We start from the raw sequence: 26,405 nt of genomic DNA, 5'->3' as shown, positions 1-26,405 counted from the left end.
AGCTGCTGATGACAAGACACAGTCAAATAGTGGTGCTGGCTTCGTGCCAACTAATTTGTTGTTCTTCTTGTTGCAATAATAATACGCGAAAATGAAACGTTTTCAAACCAATTTCAACACTCTGATTGTGAAAGCGACGCTTTAATTAACGCGGGATGACTTTTTTTTTGCCCTGTTTTGTGTGCCTAAGTTTTCCCAAGAGGGACCCACTGCCTAAAGTTTATTTTTTTCACAAACTTAACAAACACTATATATCTTTTGGATAATTGCCCTCGGCTGCCTTCGCCTGAGCACACGGTCTCATTGGGTACAGGGCCCACGCATGCTCTGCTGTTTGTATTTTAGCGGTGTCAAAAAATGCACTTAAAGGGAATGCACAACAACGCTGTTGAGAAAATTCTGGGGCGAGCCCCTGCAAAAGCTGTTGTCCAAACACGGCCACGTCGCAGCCATTACCACGACCTCAGGGGACCTGCGCGTGATTTCAATGTGCTATGTGCATGCGTGCACAAAGACAAAGATCCCCCGCATAGACTTCACAGACTGTTGGGGCAAGTGCTGTTAGCGAGCACCGATGAAGGCCGGCACTGCACACGAGGGGGTAGGTGGCCAGCACCACGCCCGGCCGCCTTTGTCTCCCTAGTGGCGATGTTTACGCATCGCACCAGGTACTAATTTGAGGCTGAGTCGACCTAGGGGAGTCCCCGAACCGGTTCTGATAATTGTTACTGGTGTTGGCCGTGAGCGGGAATCGAACTAGGATCGCCGGGTTCGTAGCGCAGCGTGCTAATCGCTACACTACCGCTCCCCATGTGTGCAAAGCCACACACGCATGTGCACTTTCCCCAACAGTCTGTATGGCCGTATAAACAAATTATTAGGGCAATTTACACAACCTCTCTCCTGAAGTCCTCTTTGTGGCAAGCAAACCTCAACGTTTGCATGTGGCTCCTGAACACATTTCCATATATACATACGCAAGAATAGAACAGAAGATATGATTTGGTGGTGATGCTGCATTGGCAGTGATGCACAAACACAAATAACAAAATAACCGCCGCACATATTCGTCAATAACGCCGCTTTAAAAGGAAAAAAAATACATGAGGCGACGTTTTAGGCAATCGCCCTTCATTATGTTACTCATTATGTTTAACGTTTCGCAATCATTTGCTTAACGCTTATTCTTTTGTTCTTTCGGTAAAGTCACGTAGATAGAAAATAAACTAAAATTTTAATAAAATTATAACAAAATTAAACATAAAAGCAAAAAACCCACGACGTTTCGATCGCAACACAAGCGGTCTTCACCAGGGGGCAAGCCTCCAAAAGCAACTGCTTTTCAGGGCTTCCAAAGTTGTGAGTGGGCGGAGGACTCGAGTTGCGAGGCAGCAGCAGCAGCAGCAAAGAGTTCTTGTTTAACATTGACTGTGTTGTGCCCCCCTCACTCAGTTATCTTATTCCTCCCCCCCTCTTTAAACAAGGCCATGCTACAGGGCCGATGCACGGAGGATCGTTGCGCTGAGCGCTCTCATCGTGCCGTGCCAGCGCGCACATCAGCCGCGCGTTCACGGCAGCCGTCCTCGGCGCGACATCACGAGCCTCCTCCTCCTCAGACCAATTCCATACTACGCCTTCAGTTTTTGTCACCGCAAATAATTAATTTAGTGTCTCGTCGCAAACATTTGTGGCTTTCTCTTGCTGCGGCGCTCTCTTCCCCCTCCACCTTCTAGTTAAGCCAATCACTTCCAGAATGACCGGCTGAATATCTCCGTGTGTGCAAACATCATTTCCCAAGCCTCCCCCCTTCGCCGTAATGAGCTCCACGAGAGTGCATGGCGGTATAGCGCTGAAATAAAGGGTCCCGTAAAAGTAAATAATTAAATTATCCCCTCCTCCTCTGCCACCCCCAAGCGAGGGTCAGAGAGGAAAGGCCCCCCAGGATTTATCTGCAATCCCACCGGGGGACGAGCACTCTCTTGTGCTTGGGCTAAGAGCCACTGATACTCCAATTAGCCAAGCCATTAGCGACATTTGTTTTCAAATAGTGCGCGAACTAAAAGAGTCGTGAGCGCTCACCTGCTTTGAAGCGCCTTGTGCCCCACGCGCCTCGAGCCACTCGTGATGTCGCCACCACATTTATAAGACCATCTTTGCTCGGATATTTTGACAATGATGGCCATTTCCAGTTCACCCAAGCCGTAATTCCCATTAACATTTAATTTGCACAAATTTCCATATTTTGTAGTTTATAGCCTATGACCAAGCTGCCTGGAATGTGCCCAATCTCGTCGTGTCTCAGAAGCTACATTTCCTTCTTCACGGCCCGGAAATACAGTGGACTTCTTACTGTCTGCATTTTTTTTTGTCCTCTTCTGTTGTTGAAAAGCTTAACATTTTTAAATAACTCAAGATACTATTAGGTAACTATTCGTATGCCCATTTATAAACTGGTCATCAGAACACAATTTTTAAAAGGAATTCTCATCAGGCCCAAGGTGTCAAGGGCAGTCTCCAAGTCTTAGTAACTGACACTCTCTTTACGTGCTATGAGGACGGGCTGTGGGCAAAAACGTCACTGATTATATATGTATAATATATTTGTTTTCTTTAAAGGAGTGTTGTTGATGAGTGCCTTGAGTTTTTTGTGTCTTACCATACGATGCAGTCCTTTACGATAAAGCACGCACATTACTGTATTTATAAACATAACTATTGTCCAGTAAGCTGATGCCAGCTTAAATATCCAGTTGGTCAAAAAACAATTGAGCGTTGAAATTTTCACGAAACTTTATCCGTTGTGGGATTTAGCTCCAATCTACATAGATAATGCATCCTCAGGACGTGATCAACACACACATATCCACCTGCTCAACTCAAAGATCCTATTACAATACAACACAAGAGCGTCTTGTTAGGTTGGTGGTCCAATTTCACCACCCATGAACTGCAATTCGCTGGAACTCTTAAAAATAACACCCCCATTGCATTCCAGAAAAAAAACATTTAAAGTCACATATTTAAAACAAATTCTGCAAACAACTATGCAGCAACGTACATTTCCTCTGCATAAATCCCAACATGGTTCTGCGATTTTCACAGATCTAGCTGTGGCGAGTAAAAATTGGCAACAAAAACAATCTATTCCTGTTGTAACTCGTCAAGTTCTGCCAGAATACGTCCCATTGAAAGCTTAGCATGGCTGCCCCTATGCAACTCATTCTTGTTTTTCTCCACGGAACACTCGGATAGTTGATCTAGATACGATGTAACTGGCCCGTGAAAGACTCAGCCGATTCACTTCAAAGAGATTTGTGCAACTGCTCTAACAATAATCCTCTTGGCACAAGGTGATCATCAATGAATGCATTCTTGTATCCAGCAGAAGTTCAAATCAGCTTATCTCCATACGGCGTAGGCTCGTAATTACATAGAATAAAATCAACGGGATTGGACTTCTTCCAGTGGAAACTCTCGAGGGCTGTTGAGTTCTAAACGTAATCTTAATGCACACTGGCACTGTGCAGTAAAGATTCCATAATCATCAATATGGTGTTCAGTTTCATTATAGTCTGCATTTTAAATACATTCTTCAAGAGCACTGAAATCAATTTGGCCAGGATTAAATTAGGCTTAAATACTTATGATTTACCATTTATAAGCTGAAAGGGAGTCTTAGGTTCCATAATAAAGATTTTATGGCAGTTTTAGTGAGCACTGAATTTAGAAAGGAAAAAAAGCCACATGGTATAAAACATCACCATATGTGGGGGGGGGGGGACACTTGAAAAACAAAGGCTCTTTAAATATATTTGTTTAAGGATCCCTCTTAAGTTTGTTGCACCTTTTATAAAAGCTGCCCTGCTTAGACAAGATTACCATGAACAATAGGACACCAGTCACTCTGTTGACAAATGAAACCAGAGAGCTCCTTCCATCACCCCGTCAGAGGCCTCCAAGGTGGACAGTGCTTTAATAGCCCCTTGCAAAAATCAAACAGCGTGACAGGCACCACAATGGCCGACAGTAAAATGACAGCAATTCTATAAAATATGTTTACAGGCCCGTGTCAATTCACTGTAGATTGAAAGGCTTCTCCCTCACATTGTGTCATTCAAAGGGTTTGTTGGGTCATACTTCACCGTGTTCATTAGTGCCATTTGGTGAAAGAGGGAACCCAAGAAAGGTTCATCAGTGGCAATGTCACTGGCCACTGATGCTAGCCATGACCGGGGAATCGCCCTTAGGTAGCTGCTGCTCCACCACTCTATGATACTTATTTATGTTGTAGGTTACAGTGATGTTTCAAAGGGATGTGATTTCATTCAAAAGTTTACACTGTTTGCCCGTATAGATTATTGCATGCAACAAAAGTGCGTCTGAAGGAGCATTCTGCTTGTCTCGATCTTACCAGCGACCAAGTGCATTCCCAGTCACTGAAACTAAACTAAACTGTTTTTTGATTTTACCAGGTAAGGCCCCACTGAGCTATAGACCTATTTTTTCATAATGGACCTGGCTATCACAAATGATAGCTCAACGAAGTGGCTTACCATGTGGAAATTGACAGCAGCCAAATACTCCAAACGCATGTTGATTCTAAACGTGGATGTAAAAACTGGAGGACCCGAAGAAAAATCCACGCGACCACGCAGAGAAAGAAAGAGAGAGAGACACGCAAACTCCAAATAAACGGGCATCGGGCTCCGGATCGAATCCACGACCTCCTGTATACCAGGCAAGAGAGTTAACATCTCGCCATCGTGGCGCCCTTCAATGAACAGCCGGGTTCTGCATTGCATGCATACCTGTGGCAAAAAATACCGACCCTAAGCCAGCGTCCCTAATTACCCCGTTTCAGCAATTGTGAATGTTGTATCTAGGATTATCACCCCTCCTGGTATTCCCAGAGATCGTGCTCGTGTTGACGTAGCTGCCCCGAGAAAATCTGTATGCGTTGGTGGGACATTGGAAATCCGAGCTGTTGTTATTATACACAGTAGTATTAATAATAGTCTCAAGACAATGCATTCACGAGAAGTTATCCGCTCTTGTGGCATTGTGAGATGCAGTATTCCACTTCTTGTGATGTGTCGTGGTTTTTTTTATTGCACCCCAGAGGTGGCTACCATCGCTGTGTGGTGGATTTTTGTTGTTGTTTCTGGCTCCTGTGACCTCAAACGATCTGTGGCGTCGTGTTGTCGAGAATGTCTCAGTGACATATGAACCGGTCCAGTGCTGTTCCCTGGCAACAGTTGTTTATCTGCTCTCTGTGGAATCACCAACCGTGGACTCGAGCCCGAATTTATAATTTGCTCCAGCTTCGGATGCATTAAAAAATAAATCGCACAAAATTATAATTATATATATTAAAAAAATCAACAAGCTATTATGAGTAGCAATTACTCATATACATCTAGATTGAAACCTCATTTCTTTAGGACTGATTTTTGGGCTTGGTTTGTTGTCCATCACCCGCCCCTCCGAGTAGCACGGTTGGCTACGTACGGTGCGAAAAAAGTTCAACAAACATGCGTACGTGCATTTATATATTCATAATCAAGCCTACGTGTTAAACGTACATTTATATACCCTGAGTGCTTCTCTCAGTGCTGTATTTTCATCAAGACAATACGCACACACCTACTCGCATTAGTGAAAATGGTCCCCAAACGATGAATCACAGGCAGCGAGGATTATTTCGTTTGAAGAGAAAGCGAACGGGGTTGGTTCAATCTTTCTGAGGCGTGGATAAAATATGTGCTTCTGAAACTCTGCCACAGTTTTACAGCTGCATTAGGCCTCCTAAGCTGCCGAGTGCTCTAAGTTTATTTACCATACACAGTACAGAGATGTGCTGATAAAAAATATAGAATTGTAAAAATAATGAAAGGAAACATGTATGTTTATTTGCCCAAGAAAGCCACACCGAATATAAACGTTTTTTCAGTAGGATTCTCGATTTCAGGAGAATCTTGGATTAAATCTTGACTTAAAGCTTTCGTGACTGCAGGAATTCGTATTCTTTATTTAATAAATATTCAATATTTATTATATTTATTAATTTGTAGCTATCTACATGACTTTACCGAAAGACCCAAAAAATAAGAATATTGGATTTTCTGGCCCCATCCTTTTGAAGCAGCGTTTTGTTTGCATGAGCGGATTGAATCCCCGATGAACTTTGCGGCCGGAAAGGAGATAGCCTTCAAATGTCCACACATTCTTGTTTGTTAGCCCACTTCGCTGTCCTGCCATCTCCTGATCACCGCACAGCCCAGCAGGTTTTTTTTTTATAAATGTATGTGAGCCAGATAGATCACATACGCATTCAGAGCACTCGAAACAGGCGTGTACTGTAACACACATCTCGAATGTTACATTTGTAAATGTGAAAACCCCATTTACTGTCTAAACAGATAAACACTCCTGCAAAACCGTGTCAACTATTGGATTATTTATTTTGAAAAGGAATACTGATGATGAGTAAATGCGTACACAATAAGCAAATCTCACTGATCACTTAGAGGTTTGTTTACCATCATTTAAACGTCACAAAGCTTCTTGAAGAAGGACAAGTTGGCTGAATGTTACACTGTCAAGTTCAGTTTTTTAAAATGTAGATTTCTATTTTTATTTTTTTATTTTTATGAAACTTGTAAAGCTTCTGGATGTTAATTACCTCTCCTGCTATACAGGAGGTCATGGGTTCGATCCTGACCCTGACGCCCGTATGTTTGTAGTTTGCATGTTTCTCTCCTCGTGGTCGCGTGGATCCTTCTCTGGGTCCTTCGGTTTTTCCATCTACATTTAGAATCAACGTGCTTTTAATTATTTAGCTGCTATGCATTTCCACGTGATAATCCACTTCCTTGAGCTATCATTTGTGGGCAGGTCGCTTCTAAAAAAGAGTTGTATAAGTCAGTGGGGCTTACCTGGTAAAATATAAATTATATAGTTTATAGTTTTTTAGTTTATTTGTGACAGCTTTGGTGACGGCATCAGTTTCCAACTCAGTAAAATATTTTTCATAGTCGACAAAAGCCAGGCATAACGATGCTTGATATGAATTCATATTTTTTTGTGATTGATAGAATATGGTCAGTGGTAGAAAAATAAAGGTTTTATTATTTTATTTCAACAGCTGGGCGCGTTTCTTTTATGATATTCTCAATTAATCCATCTGTTTCGAGAGCTTCATCATTTCCCTCCTGTGGAAGGCAGTGGTTACTCCCTTCAGTCTGACATCTGGAATCGCCCTTTCTTTATCTTACAAAAATTATTCATTTCCGGGAATAAAACATTTTATTTTTACCCTATAGGTTTGCATAAAATTCATCTACCAGTATCATAAATCTGTCCATATCCAGTATAATGAGAATTATTATGCCACCTTACTCTCTAAGGGCTAACAGCTTCCTGCTCTCTGATTTCATGCTCCCAGTGTTTGTTATGACTTACTCAATCACTGTTGCATTGCGTTCTCCGATTTCTAGTTTCATTCTCTTTCTCGTACATGTCCAGTCTTCTGTGTATCCTGTATATTTTGTCGGCGTGTTCGTGCTGATTCACATCTCGCCTTGTGCCGTCATCCTCTGCGTGGTTCCAGACAGCAGCGTGTATGCTGTGTGCTTATTTACTTTGCTCCCTGCCCTCCCCCCAGTGCACTGCCGATTACGATGCTCGGTATTTCATTATTTATAGTGGCGAGAGCCTTTTCTAATCACTTTTCCTTTCTCTAAATGTTAATTTGTTGCTTAGAAGTAGTCTAAATTCTCCTTATTTTCTATTTAAGGAACGGAACAGTTGGACTTCTCCACAAATCTGGCTGTCGCCTGATGAAGCTGGTTGTAATCACTGGCGAAACGTCGTACTCAGATGGTAAATGTTGTGGCTTGGATCTCCAACACACCGGTGTGCTGTACTAGTGACGAATTGGCCACGTTCTGTTTACGTGACAACCCTTACTCGTTGGCTGTGTCGGGTGATGGCGGGTGTAACGACACTTTTACATATTTACACAATCTAACCCGAAAAACTGCATTATGGCAACATTCTCCTACCAGCTGACCTCGTGTTTTGATCTTAACCGCCCTGTTCTGCCTGCAATCAGCTTTGTCCTCTCTTCGCTAACGGCGTTGCGTAACTTGCATCGCTTTAGTGTGTGGTCACTGCCCAGGTTGGAATTTTATGCTGTTCAAAGATGTCTGACAATCTGGAGTTTGACTATCGGAATCTCAGGTCACTTTATCTTCTAACGTGACATATGAGCTCCTCCGTTTCTAAATACATTTTTTGAAAAAGTGGTCACTATTCTTTAGTGTAGTTTACTAAGTTCATGGGTCAGCTGGCCAGGATTGGGCAACACTTACCCCACTGTTCATGCAGGTGTTTGGAGATCACAGACTAAGTGTCTCTTACCCAACATTAAAACTGACAATATCATATTTAAGAATCACAGTTAAGAGTCAAACAACATAGATACTATTTAAAAGAACAATTAAAATAACAATTTCAAATCTCATCATTGGTCCTTAAACTATCCGGGACACTGTCCCAGTGCCCAACCAATTAGCTGCAAACTCTTAATAAAGGGTTTGTTTTCTCTCTCATTCCATTGTTCTGTGAAGGTGTGGATTGCACTCAGAAGTTTGTAAATTTCTTCATGTATGTGACTTATATCCACATCTTTATGGCCTGTTGCTGGGGCATAAATATGAATAATTTTTAACTTGCAGCGGTTTTAGAGCCTCGATATTTGCGGTTCGATAGCACGTCATGAAAGAACGAAACAATTGAACGTGCTTAACATGAGAACATATGAAATGCATTTTCAAAAAGTCAGATAATTGATTTGAGATTTATTTTTACCAATTTAAATGTATTTTTCGCCGTTAAAATATGTTTGTCTGAACTTTTGCTTCTCATTAAATTATTTGAAAAATGTGGCTTTACAGAATAAATAACTTATAATAACGGTACATTTTTTTCTTGCTAAATGCTCACAGCTTTGTGGAGCGTGTATCAAAAATGTGAGTTAAGTTTGTTCAAGTGCCTTCCAAGATATGTTCCAAACCAAAGAGCGAGCTATACGATGAACTAATTGCTTTACAAATACGTTTCCCAAGCTTAACCAGGAAATGAAAAATTGCTTTGCAATGTAGACGGAATATTTATATGAATTGTGGCTCTATTGCTGGATGAATAAGCGACTGTTGGATCAGTTAAGCCACTCCCACCTCGGATGCAGGATCAGTGTTGGGATTAGTTTGGGTCCCTGGCCACAACACAGTCGTTGTTTACCCACTGCTGGAAGACGGTAGGCCCATGCACTGCCAGTTGTGGTCGTTGTTTGACCATACTTCACCACGCTGGTCACTTCGGGTTGGTGAATGTGGAAAGGCTGGATCCGATTAAATATCACTCGCTACTGATGCGAGCCATGGGCAGAAATCAAACTCACGTCTAGAATTTGCAGCACAATGAGCCAACCGTTGCACCACCACTCCATCCTTATTTTTATATCACCAAATAAATCGTAATTCAGGACATAACCCCGACGTAGAAAACAATAACGTTCAAAACATTTGCTATATAATAATGTCCTAAACAATATGAGACGCATCCTGTGGTAAGTTTATCTTCGTAGCATATCACTCACGAGGAATGACGCAACGATCCCTCGTGGCTCTCGCTGGAAGCGACACGGCGGTATACTTTGGATTTAACAGGCTTGGGCCACACACGCAGCAGGAGGTAACCCCTAATTTGTAACAAGGTAAAGGTGCAGCCCTGTAATTACTTGTGAATGCCAATGCTGGCAGAAGGGCCTTCACTAGACGGAGCTCACGATAACCCCTCTTAGACGTCATTTGGCCTACTCTTTCATTCTGGCCAGACATCTTGGAAGAAGTGGGCATGTTCCCACACTATGCCTCGCCACACTGTGACCCAGCCGATCGATGGCGGTGTACCTATTTTTCATGCTTGGTGGGAAGAGGCAGGGAAAAGATTTAAGAAACTTGTCCCCATTGTTTCAACTGTCACGGCGGGAGGATTGAGTTCAACTGGTGATCTTACACATTGCAATGCTTGAGCGCGATCCATTATACACCAGGGCAGATTCCCAGGCTAATCGGAATATGGGGTGCAATGTCTGATAATCCCGCCTTTGTGTCTTTCACTTGAGGAACGTGTTACATTTGAGAATGTGTTATTGGAATAATATTTTAATGTTTTAGAGTAGAAAACATATATGATGTTATGTTCCTTCTAAAATTCGGTACATAAATGTATTAATTCTAGATTTGAAGCTTTCGTGACTGCAAGGATTCATACTCTTAGTTCTTTCGGTAAAGTCACGTGACTTTACCGAAAGAACTAAGAGTACATAAATGTATCTTAAACGCGTGGGTATTAAATGTTATTACATGTACAAGTGCAGCCCTTTTCTTAATCCACTGTTAGATGAGGGCCTCCCCACACCTTGTGGCACAAGGGGAGTATTTGACTATACTTCACCATGCTGGTCAGTGCGGGTTGGTGATGGATAAAATATCACACGCAGAAGACATTCAGCCAGAACAAAAGGTTCCAACACATTCATAACATCTTCTAAACTAATTTTATTCACAAAATTATATATTAATTATCCAGACTTGTGCCAATTAATTTAATTACAGTATTTCACAGAAGTTAATCAAAAACGAAAAAATGTATGCAAACATGGAACCATGGCTACCATAAATAAATTTAGAAAACAGGAGAATAGATTAGAAATTTTCCCCAGCAGCCTACTTTACATCTTGATTTGAAGCTTTCATCTTGATTTGAAGCTTTCGTGACTGCAGGTTCTTTCGGTAAAGTCACGTAGGTAGAAATGTATTTCTACCGATTTAAAACATAAATAATCTGTAGAAAATACATAATTGGTCCAGGGAAAGGATGTTATCCATTTGGCCAAATATTTCAAATTGTACAAGTGACAATGCAAATGGGGTTCATATATCGTAATATGAAAAGGGCATCATGTTAATATGTCTCACGTCTAATCTTTTATGTGGCCATTTGCAGAAAACCAATTAGCTGTGCAAGCAAACAATAACATCAACTAATAAACATCTAAATTGTCATTCTGTCCCTCGGTACATTACTATTGTTATTCTGAAGCCTGCTAACGTGTAAAGGCGGCAAAATGTAAATGCATCAATTTGCCTAGAAGGTTGACTGAAATGCAATATATTATACATAGCTGCTGGCTGAAACGATGCACTTCTGCTTCTCAGATTGTACATTATGCGTTGGCCACATTCCACAAATGTGGTTAAAGCGGGTAGGCTGAGAATACTCATCCCCTGGGCTAAGCTGCCCTTTCAGCAGAGCTAATGGGGGCAGTTACAGCCGCACTTGGAGCTCAGTTGGCAAAATAAACTGCGCCAACCGAGCCAAGGCCTGCTGGGCCATGGGAGCACACCGACTGAATGACTGATTGGCTGATTGATTGATTTTCTCCTACATGATATGTAAGCATTTACTATATCTTTGCTCACATGTGCTTTCTATTAAGAAGCTTTTTTTAACCGAGTTGAATTAATTATCATCTGGTTGTCAATTACCATACGTAATAATGGTACATTTAGAAATTAAAATGTAATGAATCCCATTACAATGAACTTTTGAAAAAAAAAGTTTCCACTTTTGATGTGGAGTGCTGCACATTCCTTGCAAGCATTTTTTTTGCGAGAACTGAGGAGATAATTTCCACGTCAAGCGTAATGCAAAAGTGTAAGTGCGAGTATTACTTTTGAACTGAGTTTAAAAGGCAGATGTTCTCATAGACTGCAGAGGCCTGGTAGAGCCTTGGTCTCAAGTCTGGGTTCTAGCCTACGCGACTGAGCAGATGTGTTATGCACAAAGGAAGAAATGCATTCGTCCTGCAATCTGCACCTGCTTAATTCTGAATACATTCCCTGTTAATTATTGTCATCTTCGCCTGTCTGGTGGCAGTTTAAAAGTGGCCCAGTAAATACACTGAACTGGAAGTGACAGACAAGATAGCGAGTATTTATTTCTCCCACTCTAAGCTGACATTGTGTTTGCCCAGGGAAGATTTGCACCAACTCACCTCATCCAAAAGTCACACACAAATATCACGGCCGGGACTTTTCCCTTAAGGACACTTAAGCAAACAGCAGGGGACATCCTTCATCAGCAATCAGCAATTTTGACCTTGAGGTGACACATTCACTTGCTCTCTCTCTGTCTCTGACATGCCGAATGGAGGCTTTAAAAATCTCGCCAGCAAATCGTTTTTTTACGTGTCCCAAAGAGTGTAATGATTTTTTTCTCTCTCATAATTATACAGCGAGACACTAAAAAAAAGGTCATACTAACGTAACGGTTTGATTACTTTGAAGTCCCATTACTTGTAATTATAGTTTAATCGCATAAATTCACGGGTGTTAAGAGCTACTCGACTGAAAAAATAGAGAGATACGGGCCGATACGCGCACTCTTAACGCTTTGCCATAGTCTCAAAACGTGTTGACCTCCTTTTGTATACGTCGTGTATAAATTGAATATTACAAAGGAACAGTTCTAATGCTGATTTCAGCTTTGTGTTTGGATAATCTCTCTTTGGATTTGCTTCAATGCTTTTTTACACAAAAAAATCCTTGAACAGAGACGGCCCATCTGATAGTTGAAGATTAATTACCACCAGAACAATCAGGGCCCCAACCATCTCCCCTTCCTACTACACCCAGCCCTCCCTGTCAGTGTAGCTGCACGCACAGCATATTGCGCCCACGAACGTCTTCACATGGGCGACTCATCACGCCGTCTGTCGAAGCAGAGTCAGCCTTTTAAGTCGTGGTCAAACATCGTATGCAGGTGAGTGGAGCACCCATTGTGTTGAGAAGGGCACTGCTCAGTGGAATTATTCGGGGCAAAAATAGGCTGAGCCTCGATATTAAGAAGGAAAGTTGATGCACACTCTTTGGTTCTTTCGGTAAAGTCACGTAGGTATAAAAGAAAAGAAAAATAAATCACGACGTTTCGGGTGTTGCGCCCAGAACGTCGTGATTTATTTTATCTTTCTACCCACGTGACTTTACCGAAAGAACCAAAGAGTATGAATTCCTGCAGTCACGAAAGCTTCAAATCAAAGTTGGTGCAATGAAAGCCGCCGACGTAGAATGTTCCATTATGTGGCTAAATATAATAACGCAAATATTTTATCCCATCAGCCTATTTGATTTCACTGTACACATTATGAAGCTGCTTTTAGTTTCAGTGTGCAAACTCTTGACCAGTTTTGATCTTCTGGGTCTGATTAGGATGTAATTTCATACACACACACACATATATACTACGTAATTATATACAACACAACTCCAATAATCCGCGTTGATATGGGGGGACCATATCAACGGGGATTTTCTAATCTGTGGCACACCGTGGAGGTAAGAGTTCTGTAATCCACAAAGAATATTGCGCGCAGACGGCTTGCACTGCGGATTACGGGAGGAATCAGCCACTCCCAGGGGAGATACAGAAATCTGCGATGTTTGTGGATTCCATAATTAATGGCCCCACAGATTAGCGGAAGGAGTCGCGAACCGCGAGTAATTCCAAAATCGACGGAGCCCCTAGTTCGTGGAATATTGGAGCGTGGAGTTTTGACGTTCTGCTGCAAATTGAATGTATGTCTCCTTTGCCAATCTACTGCTTGATGAATGTATCTCCACGCCATGTTTGTCGGTGTCTGGGCTCGTTTAACCACCATGCTGCACCATGCTGGTTCAGTCTAGGTTGGTGGGGCTGTTTCGGATCCCATGAATCACTAATATTGGCCATGGCCAGGAATCAAACTCACGGCACCTATTTAAACAGGGAGTAGCACTAAGACCATCACACCACAGCTCCGCTCATATGCACACACGTTCACGTGAATACAGTTCTGTGTATTTTGTTTCACTTCAGTAACACATTTGTGACAGGATACATCAACCTTACTTCGGCTTCAACACAAGCGCTTTAGTTTAATGATTTAAGACCATTTCAACATTAATATAGCACTCTGTATATTTTGGCAAACAGTCCTGCAAGCGTGTAAGCGTTAATTTTTTTTGTTGGTAATTTTATATATAGATGTGAAATTATACGTTATACCTCTATAACGTGGCATTTCACAGTCGCCATACATTAACTCAAAAAAGGAATCGCCAAATGTCCTTCCTAATGAGTGTTGGCACGTTCTTTCTGGAGAGGGGGTGGGGGGGGGCAAGACTCCATAAATGCCCTTATTTGTCAGTGGGGGGCAAGCCAGTGTCACATCGGAACGGCTCGGCTTTTAGGCAGTGGAATTCCGCCTTCCTTGCCTTTGGGAAGAAGGTTTGTGCTGGGGGGTGGTGGTGGTGGGGGTGGTGGGGGTTAGGGGGCGGCTTGTGCTGGGGGGTGGTGGTCGGGTGGTGGTGGGGGGTTAGGAGGCGTCACCGCTGCCCGCTCTTGCTGCTCTCCGCAGACAATAGCCCCTGGACCTCCCAATTGGCCCCGGACCTATCGGCCGGTCCAGACCGTGCCCCCCCCCTACACCCAGCCCCGCGTGCTCCCATTGGCCGGTGGGCGGCGCTGAGGACGCCGAGGGGGTGGGGGGGGCGCGCGCCACACGGGGAGCCGTGCAAGCGGCCGCGCTGGTCCCAGTGGTTGGCAGGAGAGAGCGTGAGACGCGACCTCCTCGGAGAAGGGGAGAGAAGCGCGTGTTGCTCTCCGCTGGCTTGAGTAGTCGCGAGGAGCGGGGAGTTTCTTGACGGCCGAGACTCCCCTTGGTGCACCCCGCCCGCCGAGTCACCGTCAGCAGCCCTGCAGTACCCCCCCCCCCCTAAAAGCCAGCCCCCCTTCCCACCGGCGTGTCGGGGAGATCGGCGCTCACTTCGGAGGTGCAAGGGAGCTTCACGGCGCGCTCACGATATAAGTAAGTTGATGATGTTGTTGCGAGTGTGTCCTTGCCGTCGTTGTTTATTGTTGTGAGCGGGCACTTTTGATGAGTTGACCCTCTTTTTTTTGCGGCTCTTTTCGATTTCTCTGCTTGTGAAGAAGGGTCATTGCCCGAAACGTCGTACGTTATGCGTGCGTTCCCTCCTCTCGCTAGGGCAGTGCTCCTGCCGAGTCCCGTGTTAGCGCGTCTGCGCATATGTCGATGCGATATCGTGCAAGTTGTGGGTTTTTATTTCACACCACCGTGTTGTGCTGAACACACATTCATGCAGACGACCAGGCTGTGAACAGTTCCTTTGATAAACAAACGAGAGCAACAACAACATTGGTGTCCGTTTTAAAACCACCTACTTTTGTATTGCTGTTGTTGGTGGTGTTCAATTTTATTTCGTACATTTGCATTGAAGCGCGCAGTGTACAACAAAAAACAACCTTCCAATGGACGCGTTTATTGGGGCAGCTGCTAAAGGTGTGGAGAAGCTTTCAAACTTGTTTTGACGTCGGCGAAGTCGTCGAGCAGTCGGCAACCTGGTGGGGTTGAATGACAATTATTTGATTCGGAAAGTCAAAGCAATCACTGCGTAATTGTTGAGGAACGTACAGCGCTGGGTGTCGTGCTCTGCCTTGAACAAAATGATAGTGATAGGCTGAGTGTGTTTCTAAAGTATGCTTTAGGTCAACATTTGTACGACCAAGAGGGATAATTAGTAATCTTAAGCTGTCAAGTTCAATTAACGGTTGCTAAATAGAGAGAATTTCAGGGAAATTCTAGCTGGGCTGACGAATGCAATCATTCTGTGAATTTTATTTTGCTGTCGATTCATTGCGCAGACCCCGAAGGTGGCTCGCTTTGCGAGTTTGTGGAATCCATCGAGTTTCGAGCGGTTTCATGAAAACAAACATCGTGATGCTGCTCATGCGAATTATGCACAAGCACAAAAACAAACGTAAACTCTGCTGTGAAATGATTAAAGGGCCATAGCGGGAAACTTTGCCGATGATCTACATTGCATGTGTTTACTTATCGGCTAATGTTAATAAGGCACGTGTTGAGTTTTTGTAACTTTTCTGAAGTTTGACCTTCATGCTGCTTCACAGTATTTTCATGGGTTCTGGTAATATAAAGACAGCATTGAAGAAGCCCACATAAAAAAACAATTCTGGTAAAAGTGAACGTATTTACTTTAATGTAAAGCTAAAAAGGGTACCAGTAAACTAAATGAAGATGGACATTAATTGTAAAATAAATTACAAACGCATGTGTTTGTGGTTATTAAATGTGCTTAAATTAGATAATTCAGCTTAAAGGCTGCTGCTGCTGCTGCAATAAAGATGCCGCATTGGTGAAACAAGAACGCACGGGATACGGGGAAAGCATCCATCCTGTTTTTTCAATTCAACTGCATTGTTCATTATTAAAAATGTGTCAAAATGTCAAGTGAATTGCGACGATACATTTTAAATAATAAATCGAGGCAACTCAGCGGTCAAGCGCCAACATTGTCGAGTGTGAGGGATGCTACACGAGGGTGGACTCGGATTTTCAATGGATCCGTCGCAAGCATTCCGTTGTAACGTCTGGTCAAAGCTGTCGCCGCGTTAAGGACACACAGAGCGTGTAGCAGCGCTCGGCTAAATATATCTGAGCCGGACAAATTGTTTCCATATCCATAGAACCGAGTCGCATCTTCGTTTTTCCATGCCTGTACTTTAGAGCAAACAGCCATTGCTAAATGCTTCATTATGTACAGATTATGTATTATTTTACATTAATAAAAAATGAACCCCTCTCAAGTATACGTAATATTTTTGGGGGGAAATAACAGAATCGTAGGAAATAAACTATCAGTAATTAACATAAAATCACATGCTAATTACATTTGTTAACACTGAAAAAAGTGACCTATTTCCACCCAGCGTGAGAATTGCTAATGATTGCACAATTACAAACACTGTTCGTTTAACAAATGCTCATTATGTGATTGTGTTATTTCCTGCCAAGCGTCGTGTGTATTTCTCTATATTACTGCGTACTAAGCTGGGGATACATTGAGCATAAACATCATCTGGTTTATTAGCTTGTGGTATGGTCGTATAGACGTGTGTATCTTTTTGGAACACGTTTACATTTTTTGTTCCTCATTGCGTTCAGCGTTTCAGGTCTTAGTTTAAAGTCAACAGTTTACAATCCCGAGTCCCATCACTTCCCAAGCATCCGTAGGAGTTCACCACACAAGAAGAAGCGTCCACGTCCCCCTCCCCACAGGGGATAAGGAAAGCAAATGTGGGCAAGAGATTAAAGAAGGCAGATAACTCAGGGTCTCGTGGAAGGCGGAAAATGTAGATCCCAGTTGTAACAACTTTCTCACACCTTCCTGTTGTCCGTCCTCTTCTCCTAAACTGACCCCCTACCGTCTCTCGCTACTCTCATTTGACCACCCAACCCACCCCCTCCAGCCTCCCTCCGCATTTAGCCGAAGGGGCCAGAACTAAATCCAAGGCTGAAACAACACCGCGAGATGAGACGCCGCAACTCAGCTGTGTCAACACCACGCCACGCTCGGAAAAAAAAACACCTTGGGCCTGCCGCAGGTTCCGGCTGACGAGCAGAACCACCTCTGATCCTGTCCGAGCCGGCCGGTCCGGCCCGGCACAGGAGCCCGACCTCCGACCCCCAGTCCCACCCGTACACCCGCCACTATCGTAGCACGACCCCCACCGCCCATGCCCCCCCCCCCCACCGGGGGTCCTGTTGATGAGCTAGAGGCATTGCTGCTGTCAGAAAGCAAAAAGACAGCGGAGTAAAGAAAACACATCGGAAGCTGGCGGCACGCTGTGCACAACGCCTCTGCCCCCTGAAGTTTCGGATGAGAGAAAAAAAGAAAGGGGTACTGAGGTATGCAAGAAGGACCCTCCTGAGAAATCAACTGGTGCATCTTTCCCACCGGGCATCTCAAAATAGTGACCTCTGTTTTACCCACTAATTTATTTATTTCGTTTATTGGGTGAAGTTTAGTTTAGTTTTCGCAGCAATTAACTTGATCTGGTCATAGCCTTGTCGGATTGTTTCTTCTTTTTTTCTTCATATATCTCTCTAATTGTGGCTGAATGCCCCATGCTGTGAACGAGTTTCGCTTTCTGCAAGTGGCAGCGTGTCCTTTAAACTGCGCCGTGGTCTTGTGCGAGCAAAATCCCACCCCCCCCAACTCCCGCTGTGCGAGATAGAAGGAACTGATCTTTTCCCAATTAAGAGATTTAAAAGTGTCCTTTTCAATTTGCTGGGCTAATTTATCTTCCCGCCTGCAGAGAGGGAACCACAACAAAAAATATTCAAATGTTATTTTTTTCTTAAACACCATGAAAAAAAATCCCCGTGTTGCAAACTATTGACTGATTTTGGAAAACGACTCCAGTGACTGTAATGATTGGAAATGTTATTTATTCAAACGTTCAACGCTGCATGTGTAGAGTATTAATGCAGTTTCTGACGAACTTATTTTATTTTACGATTGACAAAAACGGTCAATTGTTTACAAAGACTGAAAACATACCGACATGTCAAACTTTCCACGCAAAGTTCCAATCCAATCATTTCAAATATAGTTTTAGTTTACTTTGTAAATAATAATAATCACTATCATCCCTGTGTAGAGACGTCACTTCATAACAACAACAACAGCAACGAAAAACACTTTCACATTTTCGGAGGGTGACAGGATTTTCCAGTTTGATTAAAATTATTCCAGAGTCTGAAAGCGAAACAAAAAATTGACCCGTAAATCCAATCCTAGTTAGGTTTTTTTTCTATTTTTTTTCACTCAGCCGCTTTCTCAGTCAGTTGGCAAACAGCGGTCCTCTGTCGGCACCGTCCTCATTCTGATCCCGTGAAGGGCTTATTGTACACCAGGCAGAAGCGGCCCCGGCGAGAGATAAATCCACGACAACGAGGAGGAACTTGCCGAGTAAGAATCGCGGCCTTTTATGCGCGGTGCTGCCACCACGGCTGTAGGTAGCAAAGACGGCGGCACAAAAGAAAGCGGAGACCGCCACGGTGGCCGAAGCTGTCTGAAGGGGGTTTTCAGGGAGTAGAAAACAAGCCCACGTAAAGCTCTCTTCAGCATCCAGAGCATTTCTGTCAAAACATCGGGCTTTCAAGCGGTGGGAAACTGCCTGGATTAAACAAAAAAAACTAAAATCAAAAGGTTAAAGTCTCCATTCCTCTATTGCCGTAAACATTTGAAACTGATTTTTGCATCGCACGCACGGACTTGAAACATCACATCGGCTCAAGCGATAATGTTTGTTGTATCACTGACGTGTACGTTTTCAGCGTCCGTTGAGCAATGTCTGCTAAGAGAAAACTGTTCAAGGCTCAGCTACCAATAAGATGTTTTCTCCAACTATAAGTTAAATACAAATTGTTGCTACTCTACTTACTCTATCTGATAGAAAAAAGGACCAATAGCTCAAATTGTAATAATAGTCGTGATGATTAACAACCATTTTGTCAATCCACTTACGGACAAAAGCATCCCCGTGCCATGATTGGTCAGTGCAGGTTGGTGAAGAGAGGAGAGTGAGAACACTGGTTCAGATATCATTGTCCATCGCTAGCAATCAAAGTCAAATTGTCGGGTTAATAGCACAGCGTATTAAGAACGTCGCGTGGTGGATTGCAATGTCTGCCACTGATGGCAGAAGGGCCTCCGCTAGCAGGAGCTGTAGAAAGCTTCTTTAGAGAATATTATCGGCCTACTCTTCCACGCTGGAAAGAGGTCGGAGTACCGAGACTTTAGACCATCACACGCGGCCTGCCGATCGACTCACGGTGGTGTACCCATTTATCCTGCTGTGTGGACCGGGGCTGATGGAATACAACTTGCCAAGTGACGCGCCTGGAGGATGAATCGAACTGGCGACCTCGAGGTTGCAAGTCCGGCGTTACAGCCATTATTCCACTTTGGCAGGGGCCCTGGAATATTATATTATTTGTGTAAACATTATACATTATTGATTTGAAGCTTTCGTGACTGTAGGTATAAAATAAATTGAATCATTTTATTTTATAAAATAAAATGAATCATTTTATTTTTTTATTTTATTTTATACCTACGTGACTTTACCGAAAGAACCAAAGAGTTGTATACATTATCTGTTTAAAGCCATTGCTAAAGGCAGTGCTGGTTCGTTGGGTTTATTTGAATTCACACGTGACAACATTCGTTTGACTTCTTCACTTGTGCGTGTAAGTTTTGATTTTATTTGCTAACTCACTCCTTGGATGTGTTTCACCACCAACACGTATGTTCCCATCAGTTATTGCCATTACTGTTGCGTTGTTTACAAGGTATTACTAAAACCTACAGTAACGTAAAGGCTACGATGCAATGTGTGAGTGCTTGCTCTTGTCTACAATGCAATCCTCATCAAAAATAACAACTTTGTAATTAAGGCTTGTTTACAATTTTGACAAATGTACATTTAAATGTTAGCCGCTAAGCTAACTGAAAAACAGATGTTTGATATGACAGACTATCGCTGCCTAGTAGTCTAATCACTGGTCAGCTTTGTTCTGGTGGAAAAAAAAACAGCCGTGCAGTTTTACAGCAGTGTCATTTACTGCTACTTGGACATTCTAAGATAAAATACGAGCAACTAATATTGATATACGTGGGCCTTTTTGATTTGCTTCGAGCGCTTTGAAATGGCTTCATGTGGTGGAATACAATACAGAGCGGATTCGAATTTTTTTTGCCATGCGGAGAAATTTCAACATCACGATTGAACTCTCGAAACAAAGGCTCGTATTTGTATTTGCAATCCGCCAAAAGGTTAGCGTACGTGTAGACGTTCATATGGCACATTGTAAGAGCACCTTTTTTAAGTTTTACTTATTCATACGTCACGTGAAATTCATTATTGTAGACAATGCAGCATTACAAACAAACAGCTGCGTGAGTGTATTTGCTGATTGCTGCACGGCAAAGAACATAATTATTTTGGGATGATGTTTTTGTTATACCGTCTCACAATTTTGTTGTATTTGCGTAGTGGATAGCACAATGCGCTATCCATTACGCCATCTGATTAGATTCTCGGCCACTGCTAACATTAGTAATGGATGTCTGAGATAGTCCTCACCACCCCCCCCGCTCAATAAACCACACTGACCAGCATGGTGAAGTATGGTCAAACAACCCCCATGACCGACACTGCAAAGGGCTGCAATATTATTATTTTAATTCCTATGATGAAAATATTACTGCTTACATTTAAGCGAAAGTTGACGTTGGCACATTTTTGGAACACAGTCTGATTACGTTACCAGCACTGACGAAGTCACACGTCGTCTTAACATTTGCCTCCATCGGTTTTCAGCTGGTGCCCTTTATTTTATTAAAGGTACATAACATGTAATTTTTTTTACAGAAAAGATGAAACATTAAACATTTACTTGCGATACAATGCATTAAAGCCAGTATATATAAAAGAAAATACCAGCGAGTTAAGAGATTAAAATCACTCGACATTTTAACTCGCACCGTACAGAAACCAATTTCTGCTTTACAAGGGCGCCACCGCGCCCCCTTGACAGATTGCCATTTTCTCCTTCTTACAGCCGCCGACGCTGCCGAGGTTGGATTTTTGTAAACAGAAAAAAAACGCGCGCCATGGCGACTTCCACGCGCGGAGCAGCGGCCTCCCCGCCCGTCGTCCGCTTGGCGGCAGCGGTGGCGATGGTGGCGGCGCTGGCGCTGGCGACGCCGCCCGCCCCGGCCCCCGACTGCCCCACCCCGTGCCGCTGCGACGGCACCTTCGTGTACTGCAACGACCGGGCGCTGACGTCGGTGCCGGGCGGCATCCCCCGGGAGGCCACCACCCTCTTCCTGCAGAACAACCTCATCAACGACGCGGGCATCCCGTCCGAGCTGACGCACCTGCGCGACGTGGACACGGTCTACCTGTACGGCAACCGGCTGGAGGAGTTCCCCACCAACCTGCCGCCGGGCGTGCGCGAGCTGCACCTGCAGGAGAACCGCGTGCGCGTGGTGCCGCGCGCGGCGCTCGCCCGCCTCGCCGCCCTCGAAAGGCTGCACCTGGACGACAACGTCGTCACCTCGGTGGGCGTGGAGCGCGGGGCCTTCGCGGGCGCCGCGGCCCTCAAGGTCCTCTTCCTGTCCCGAAACCTCCTGAGCGCCGTGCCCGTCGGCCTGCCCCGCGGCCTCGAGGAGCTGCGGCTCGACGACAACCGCATCGGCGCCATCTCGGAGCAGGCGCTGGGCGGGCTCGGGAGCCTCAAGAGGCTCTTCCTGGAGGGGAACCAGCTGAGCGAGAAGAGCGTCGCGGAGCGGGCCTTCCGAGACCTCGACGGCCTCGCCGAGCTGTCCCTCGCCCGCAACGCGTTCGCCGCCGTGCCGGCCGACCTGCCGGGGGCGCGGCTGGAGCGGCTCTACCTGCAGGACAACCGCATCTCCAGGATCCCCGCCGGCGCGCTCGCGGGCCTGCGGCAGCTCGCCCGCCTCGACCTGTCCGGCAACAGCCTGGGCGTCCTGCCGCAGGGCGTCTTCGACGACCTGAGCCAGCTGGCGCAGCTGTCGGTGCGCAACAACCCCTGGCGCTGCACCTGCGCGCTGCTCTGGCTGCAGGACTGGATGAAGCGGCGCTCGTCCGTCACCATGGTGCGGGGCATGGTGTGCCAGGCGCCCGAGACGGCTCGCGGAACGCCCCTGGAGGGGCTGGCGCTCGACTGCCGCGCCTCCGGGGACGGCGCGGGGCGCGCGAGAGCGGCGGCGACGTCGACGCAGGCGCGGCCCGCCGATCGCGACGCGCGGACCACGGCGAGGCCGGGCCCGCGGACCCAACCCCCCCGCGCCGGCGCCCCCAAGCACGGCGTTCCCGCGGCGGCCTCCGAGAGCGACCTGGAGGTGCGGTTGTCGGATGTCACCGACAGCAGCCTGCGCGTGAGCTGGCGGGCGCCGCCCGGCGTCAAGGTCCTCAAGCTCCACTGGGCCCGACTCGGGCAGAGCGCGGCGGCCGGAGGCGGCGGCGCGGGAGACGCCGACAAGGTGATCGTGGCCGGCGACGGGGGCGGCGGCGGCGGCCACCGGATCCTGCGCCTGCAGCCCGGCGGCACCTACAGGGTGTGCGCCGTCGTAGCGGACCCGGGCGACGACCGCCGCCTCGCCGACCTGCACGCGTGTGCCGAGGCGAGGACGCCGAGCCCGTCCGACTTCAACTCGTCGGCGCCGACGAACCGCGAGCGGGGGGACGGGCGGGCGAGCGGAGCGGGCGGCGCGGGAGGCGGCGCCGGGGCGATCGGCGGCGCCGTCGCCGCAGTCGCGGCGGCCGCGTGCCTCACCGCGGCCGTCGCCTACGCGCTCAGGGGGCGCTGCTGGCGCCGCCTGGCCGGCGGCACGGGCGGCAGCGGCGGCGTGGGGCGGCGGCGGCGCGAGGCCTGCGACTACGTGGACGGCTCCACCAAGAAGAAGGACATGTCCATGCTGGAGAGCGGAGACGGCTCGTCCTTCCAGGTGGTGCCGCTGAACGGCGCGCACCCGGCGCGGGACGAGTTCACGATACAGACGGTGTTCCCGCAGCGCCACGGCGCCGGGATCGGTGGGGGGGGCGGAGGTGGCGGCGGCGGATGTGGCAGCGGCCTGGTTTACAAATATCACCAGAACGCCGGCAGTGAGGTGCACAGGGGCCGGCGAGATAGCGGGGTGCCCGACTCGGACCACTCGCAGACGTAGGCCCATTGCCGCTAGCCGGCTGCCGTGACGGAACCGCAGGTTGATGGACGGTGGCAGCTGCAGAGTGGCATCGGCTGGATGTCAATCAAGGGACCCTTTAAAATGTGCCAGAAGAAAATCCCATAACGTAAATGTTTCTTCTGCAATGAGCTCATTGTTTTTTTTTCTGGAGTGTGATGTGCACTTTGGACACTCGCTCGTCACAAGTACGGTGAACAATGGCCTTGCAGCGATTGTATTGTATGCGGACAATCCCATTAGCATTTCCTCTTATTCCGGCTGGTATGTCATGGCGGCGTACGTAATGTAATACCGGGGTTACACGACATTACACTGGCATGTGTAATACATTCTGCTCACAGACAGTTGTTCAGACGCATTCGGACAAGTCGCTTACGAACACCTTCGTATATTTTTTAATAACTGCAGTGATGTAGTTTTTAAAAAGCAATATGATGTTGATGAGTGAAATGTACAAAAAGCAAGGTATTCATTCGCAGAACGCTTGCGTCAGAAGTCAAAGGAACATGCCTCAGACACGACGACGTTTTACCGCCCAGGATGTTCCTTGAGCACCGCGAGCGGCTGCCGAAGACGACGTGAATCTACGCAACCACCGCCGGCGAACGACGCCCAGTCAAACGGAAGCGTGAAGCACGGCAAGGGGCCTGCTTGGGAAAGATTATTTAAATAATATTTTTTACGAACGCACATATAGACGCCGTCAGAGTCATTTTAACACGCCTTCCGCCCGTAGTTGTGTTCCCTGTGAATAGTACTGTAATGCGTTAATCACGCTTGGTGGCTCTCTGCTGCCGCGCAGCTTGAAAGAGCGGCGACGCTGCTGCTCCGGCCCTCGTCTCGAGGTCACGCTGCGTATTCGTCACACAATGGCGCCGTATGGGGCCAGGCAGGACGGAGTGTGCAAGTGCCATTTGGAATGGGGCACTGCGATCTCGACTGTTTTGCTCTGCGGCAGGGGCAAGGGCCTGCCAGATTGGGCCCCGTGACTATCACACGGCCCGTGGCCAACGTGAGGACCGGCAAACGGATATTTTATCTGGTTGGAGTGGTGGAACGGTGGGGTAAGTGCACCGCACGATGATTTGGCAGCCCGAGTTCGAGTCTCAGCCACGGATAACGTCTGTGGCGGAGGGATATCTGAACAGGTCCAGGGCGACCATACCCCTTCACCAAGCCCTGCTGACCAGCGTGATGAAGTATGGTCAAAAACCTTCATGGTTGACATGGCGTGGGGAGGCCTTCATCCCAGCGGCGGATTGACGGCTCAAAATTACCGCTATGATATTCGGTGATTTTCAAAGCCTTTCCACATCAACTTGGCAAGGCTGCCACGAATGTCATTAATCATCTCGCTGCCACTGTCAAAGCAGCCCCATCTCAAATAGGTTCAAAGTAATTATCGCCATCAATTTAACCGCAAAGCGATGGACTTCATCGTAGCTTTTTGTTCTTTGTCTTAAAGAGTCTTTTGGAAGCGATGCCTTTCTTGCAATGTATTATCCCCAATCCAATGCTGATGCATTATGCTGCTGCCTGTCCACAAATATCCGGAAATTTCTGTAAATGGTAGACAATGACGTGAAATGTCTCCAGCGGTGTTTATAAATGTCACGTGGGACACCGTTGGAGCCGTTACATCTATATTATATATAAAACAAACTCTTGCACTGCCATCCATGGCTTTTCACAAACACAGGCTTAATTCTAGTGTTGGAACTTGTCGTGCTCTCTGCTACAGCTTATACCACCAAAGCAGAGCAGTCTAAGCGTGTACATTATATGTTTTTTTTCTGTGTTAAGGTATAAAATGTAATAAAGTTTTTAATTAAAGTTGCAGTTTTCATTTTCAGTTTTTTTCTGCGGGGGGAAGGTCTCTAATTGCACAGACTGAAGCCGGCTTCACTCCTGAGTGATCCAAATCGCGCAACTTTAAATCGTGGCCTGCGACCGCTCTGTCGACACCTCAGCGAGTAGTGGCACAGCGAGGATATTAAACGGCGTATTCAAGATCGGGAAACAACCGATCGCAGTTGCAGTTCGCAATGTTGGTGAAATGCAACGCCGCAAATTGCCGAGCAGATGGACGCTCCAAGGCAGAGACAGAGGATTGCGCAAACGGTCGCAACTGTTCGCAGAGACGTCCGCATAAGCAATTCAGTTGCGTGCAACCGAGTTGCGTAAAACCGATCGCTCAAGGTGTGGACGACATGGCTTAAGCGCACGGTGTATAAATATATGTCAAGGTCACAAAGGAGTGGAGTTAGAGACTGCACGGTCTCAGAGAGCCTTGAGCTAATTTGCCGCAACGGAAGGAAGCTCGCCAACTTTAACTTTTTTTCACGATCCCGATGCGGGTGAGGAATTCCTCCGACGCAGCCTCTTCTGTCGCCTGCCTCGAAACAGTCCGTCACACTAAAGAGACACCTAGCAAGGTTACCGGTGACTCAAACTTGGGTGATGTTTTAAAAAATGTAGACTTTTGCATGGGGGTTATTATATTTTTTTGTACCATTAATTTCGCCGAGACGCCAAGCCGAGGGTGCGAGAGCTCATTTGCGGCGCTATCTCAGGGGTGGTGGCGTGAGGTTGGATGGCGACGCCAATTAGCGGATAGTGGCGCAGCAACGTGGGACG

The 26,405-nt window shown here is 46.1% G+C and overlaps 1 protein-coding gene across 1 annotated transcript; it reads left to right on the top strand.

The window, feature by feature from the left end:
* The first annotated feature begins 14,658 nt into the window (after window positions 1–14,658).
* LOC144941815 (leucine-rich repeat transmembrane protein FLRT3-like) lies at window positions 14,659–25,595 on the top strand. Its single transcript, XM_078868282.1, has 2 exons — window positions 14,659–14,974; window positions 21,617–25,595. The coding sequence occupies exon 2, from the start codon at window positions 21,669–21,671 to the stop codon at window positions 23,745–23,747; it is 2,079 nt and encodes a 692-aa protein (XP_078724408.1). The 5' UTR covers window positions 14,659–14,974; window positions 21,617–21,668; the 3' UTR covers window positions 23,748–25,595.
* The last annotated feature ends 810 nt before the right edge of the window (window positions 25,596–26,405 follow it).

Source organism: Lampetra fluviatilis, chromosome 25 (genome assembly GCF_964198595.1).
Source record: "Lampetra fluviatilis chromosome 25, kcLamFluv1.1, whole genome shotgun sequence".
Lineage (NCBI taxonomy): Eukaryota > Metazoa > Chordata > Hyperoartia > Petromyzontiformes > Petromyzontidae > Lampetra > Lampetra fluviatilis.
Note: the sequence above shows the minus strand (reverse complement) of the source record. Positions and strands in the feature narration are given on the sequence as shown.

Bases quoted from the DNA above. Each gene is read 5' to 3' on its own strand.
- LOC144941815 (XM_078868282.1), top strand. From the start codon at position 21,669: ATGGCGACTTCCACGCGCGGAGCAGCGGCCTCCCCGCCCGTCGTCCGC.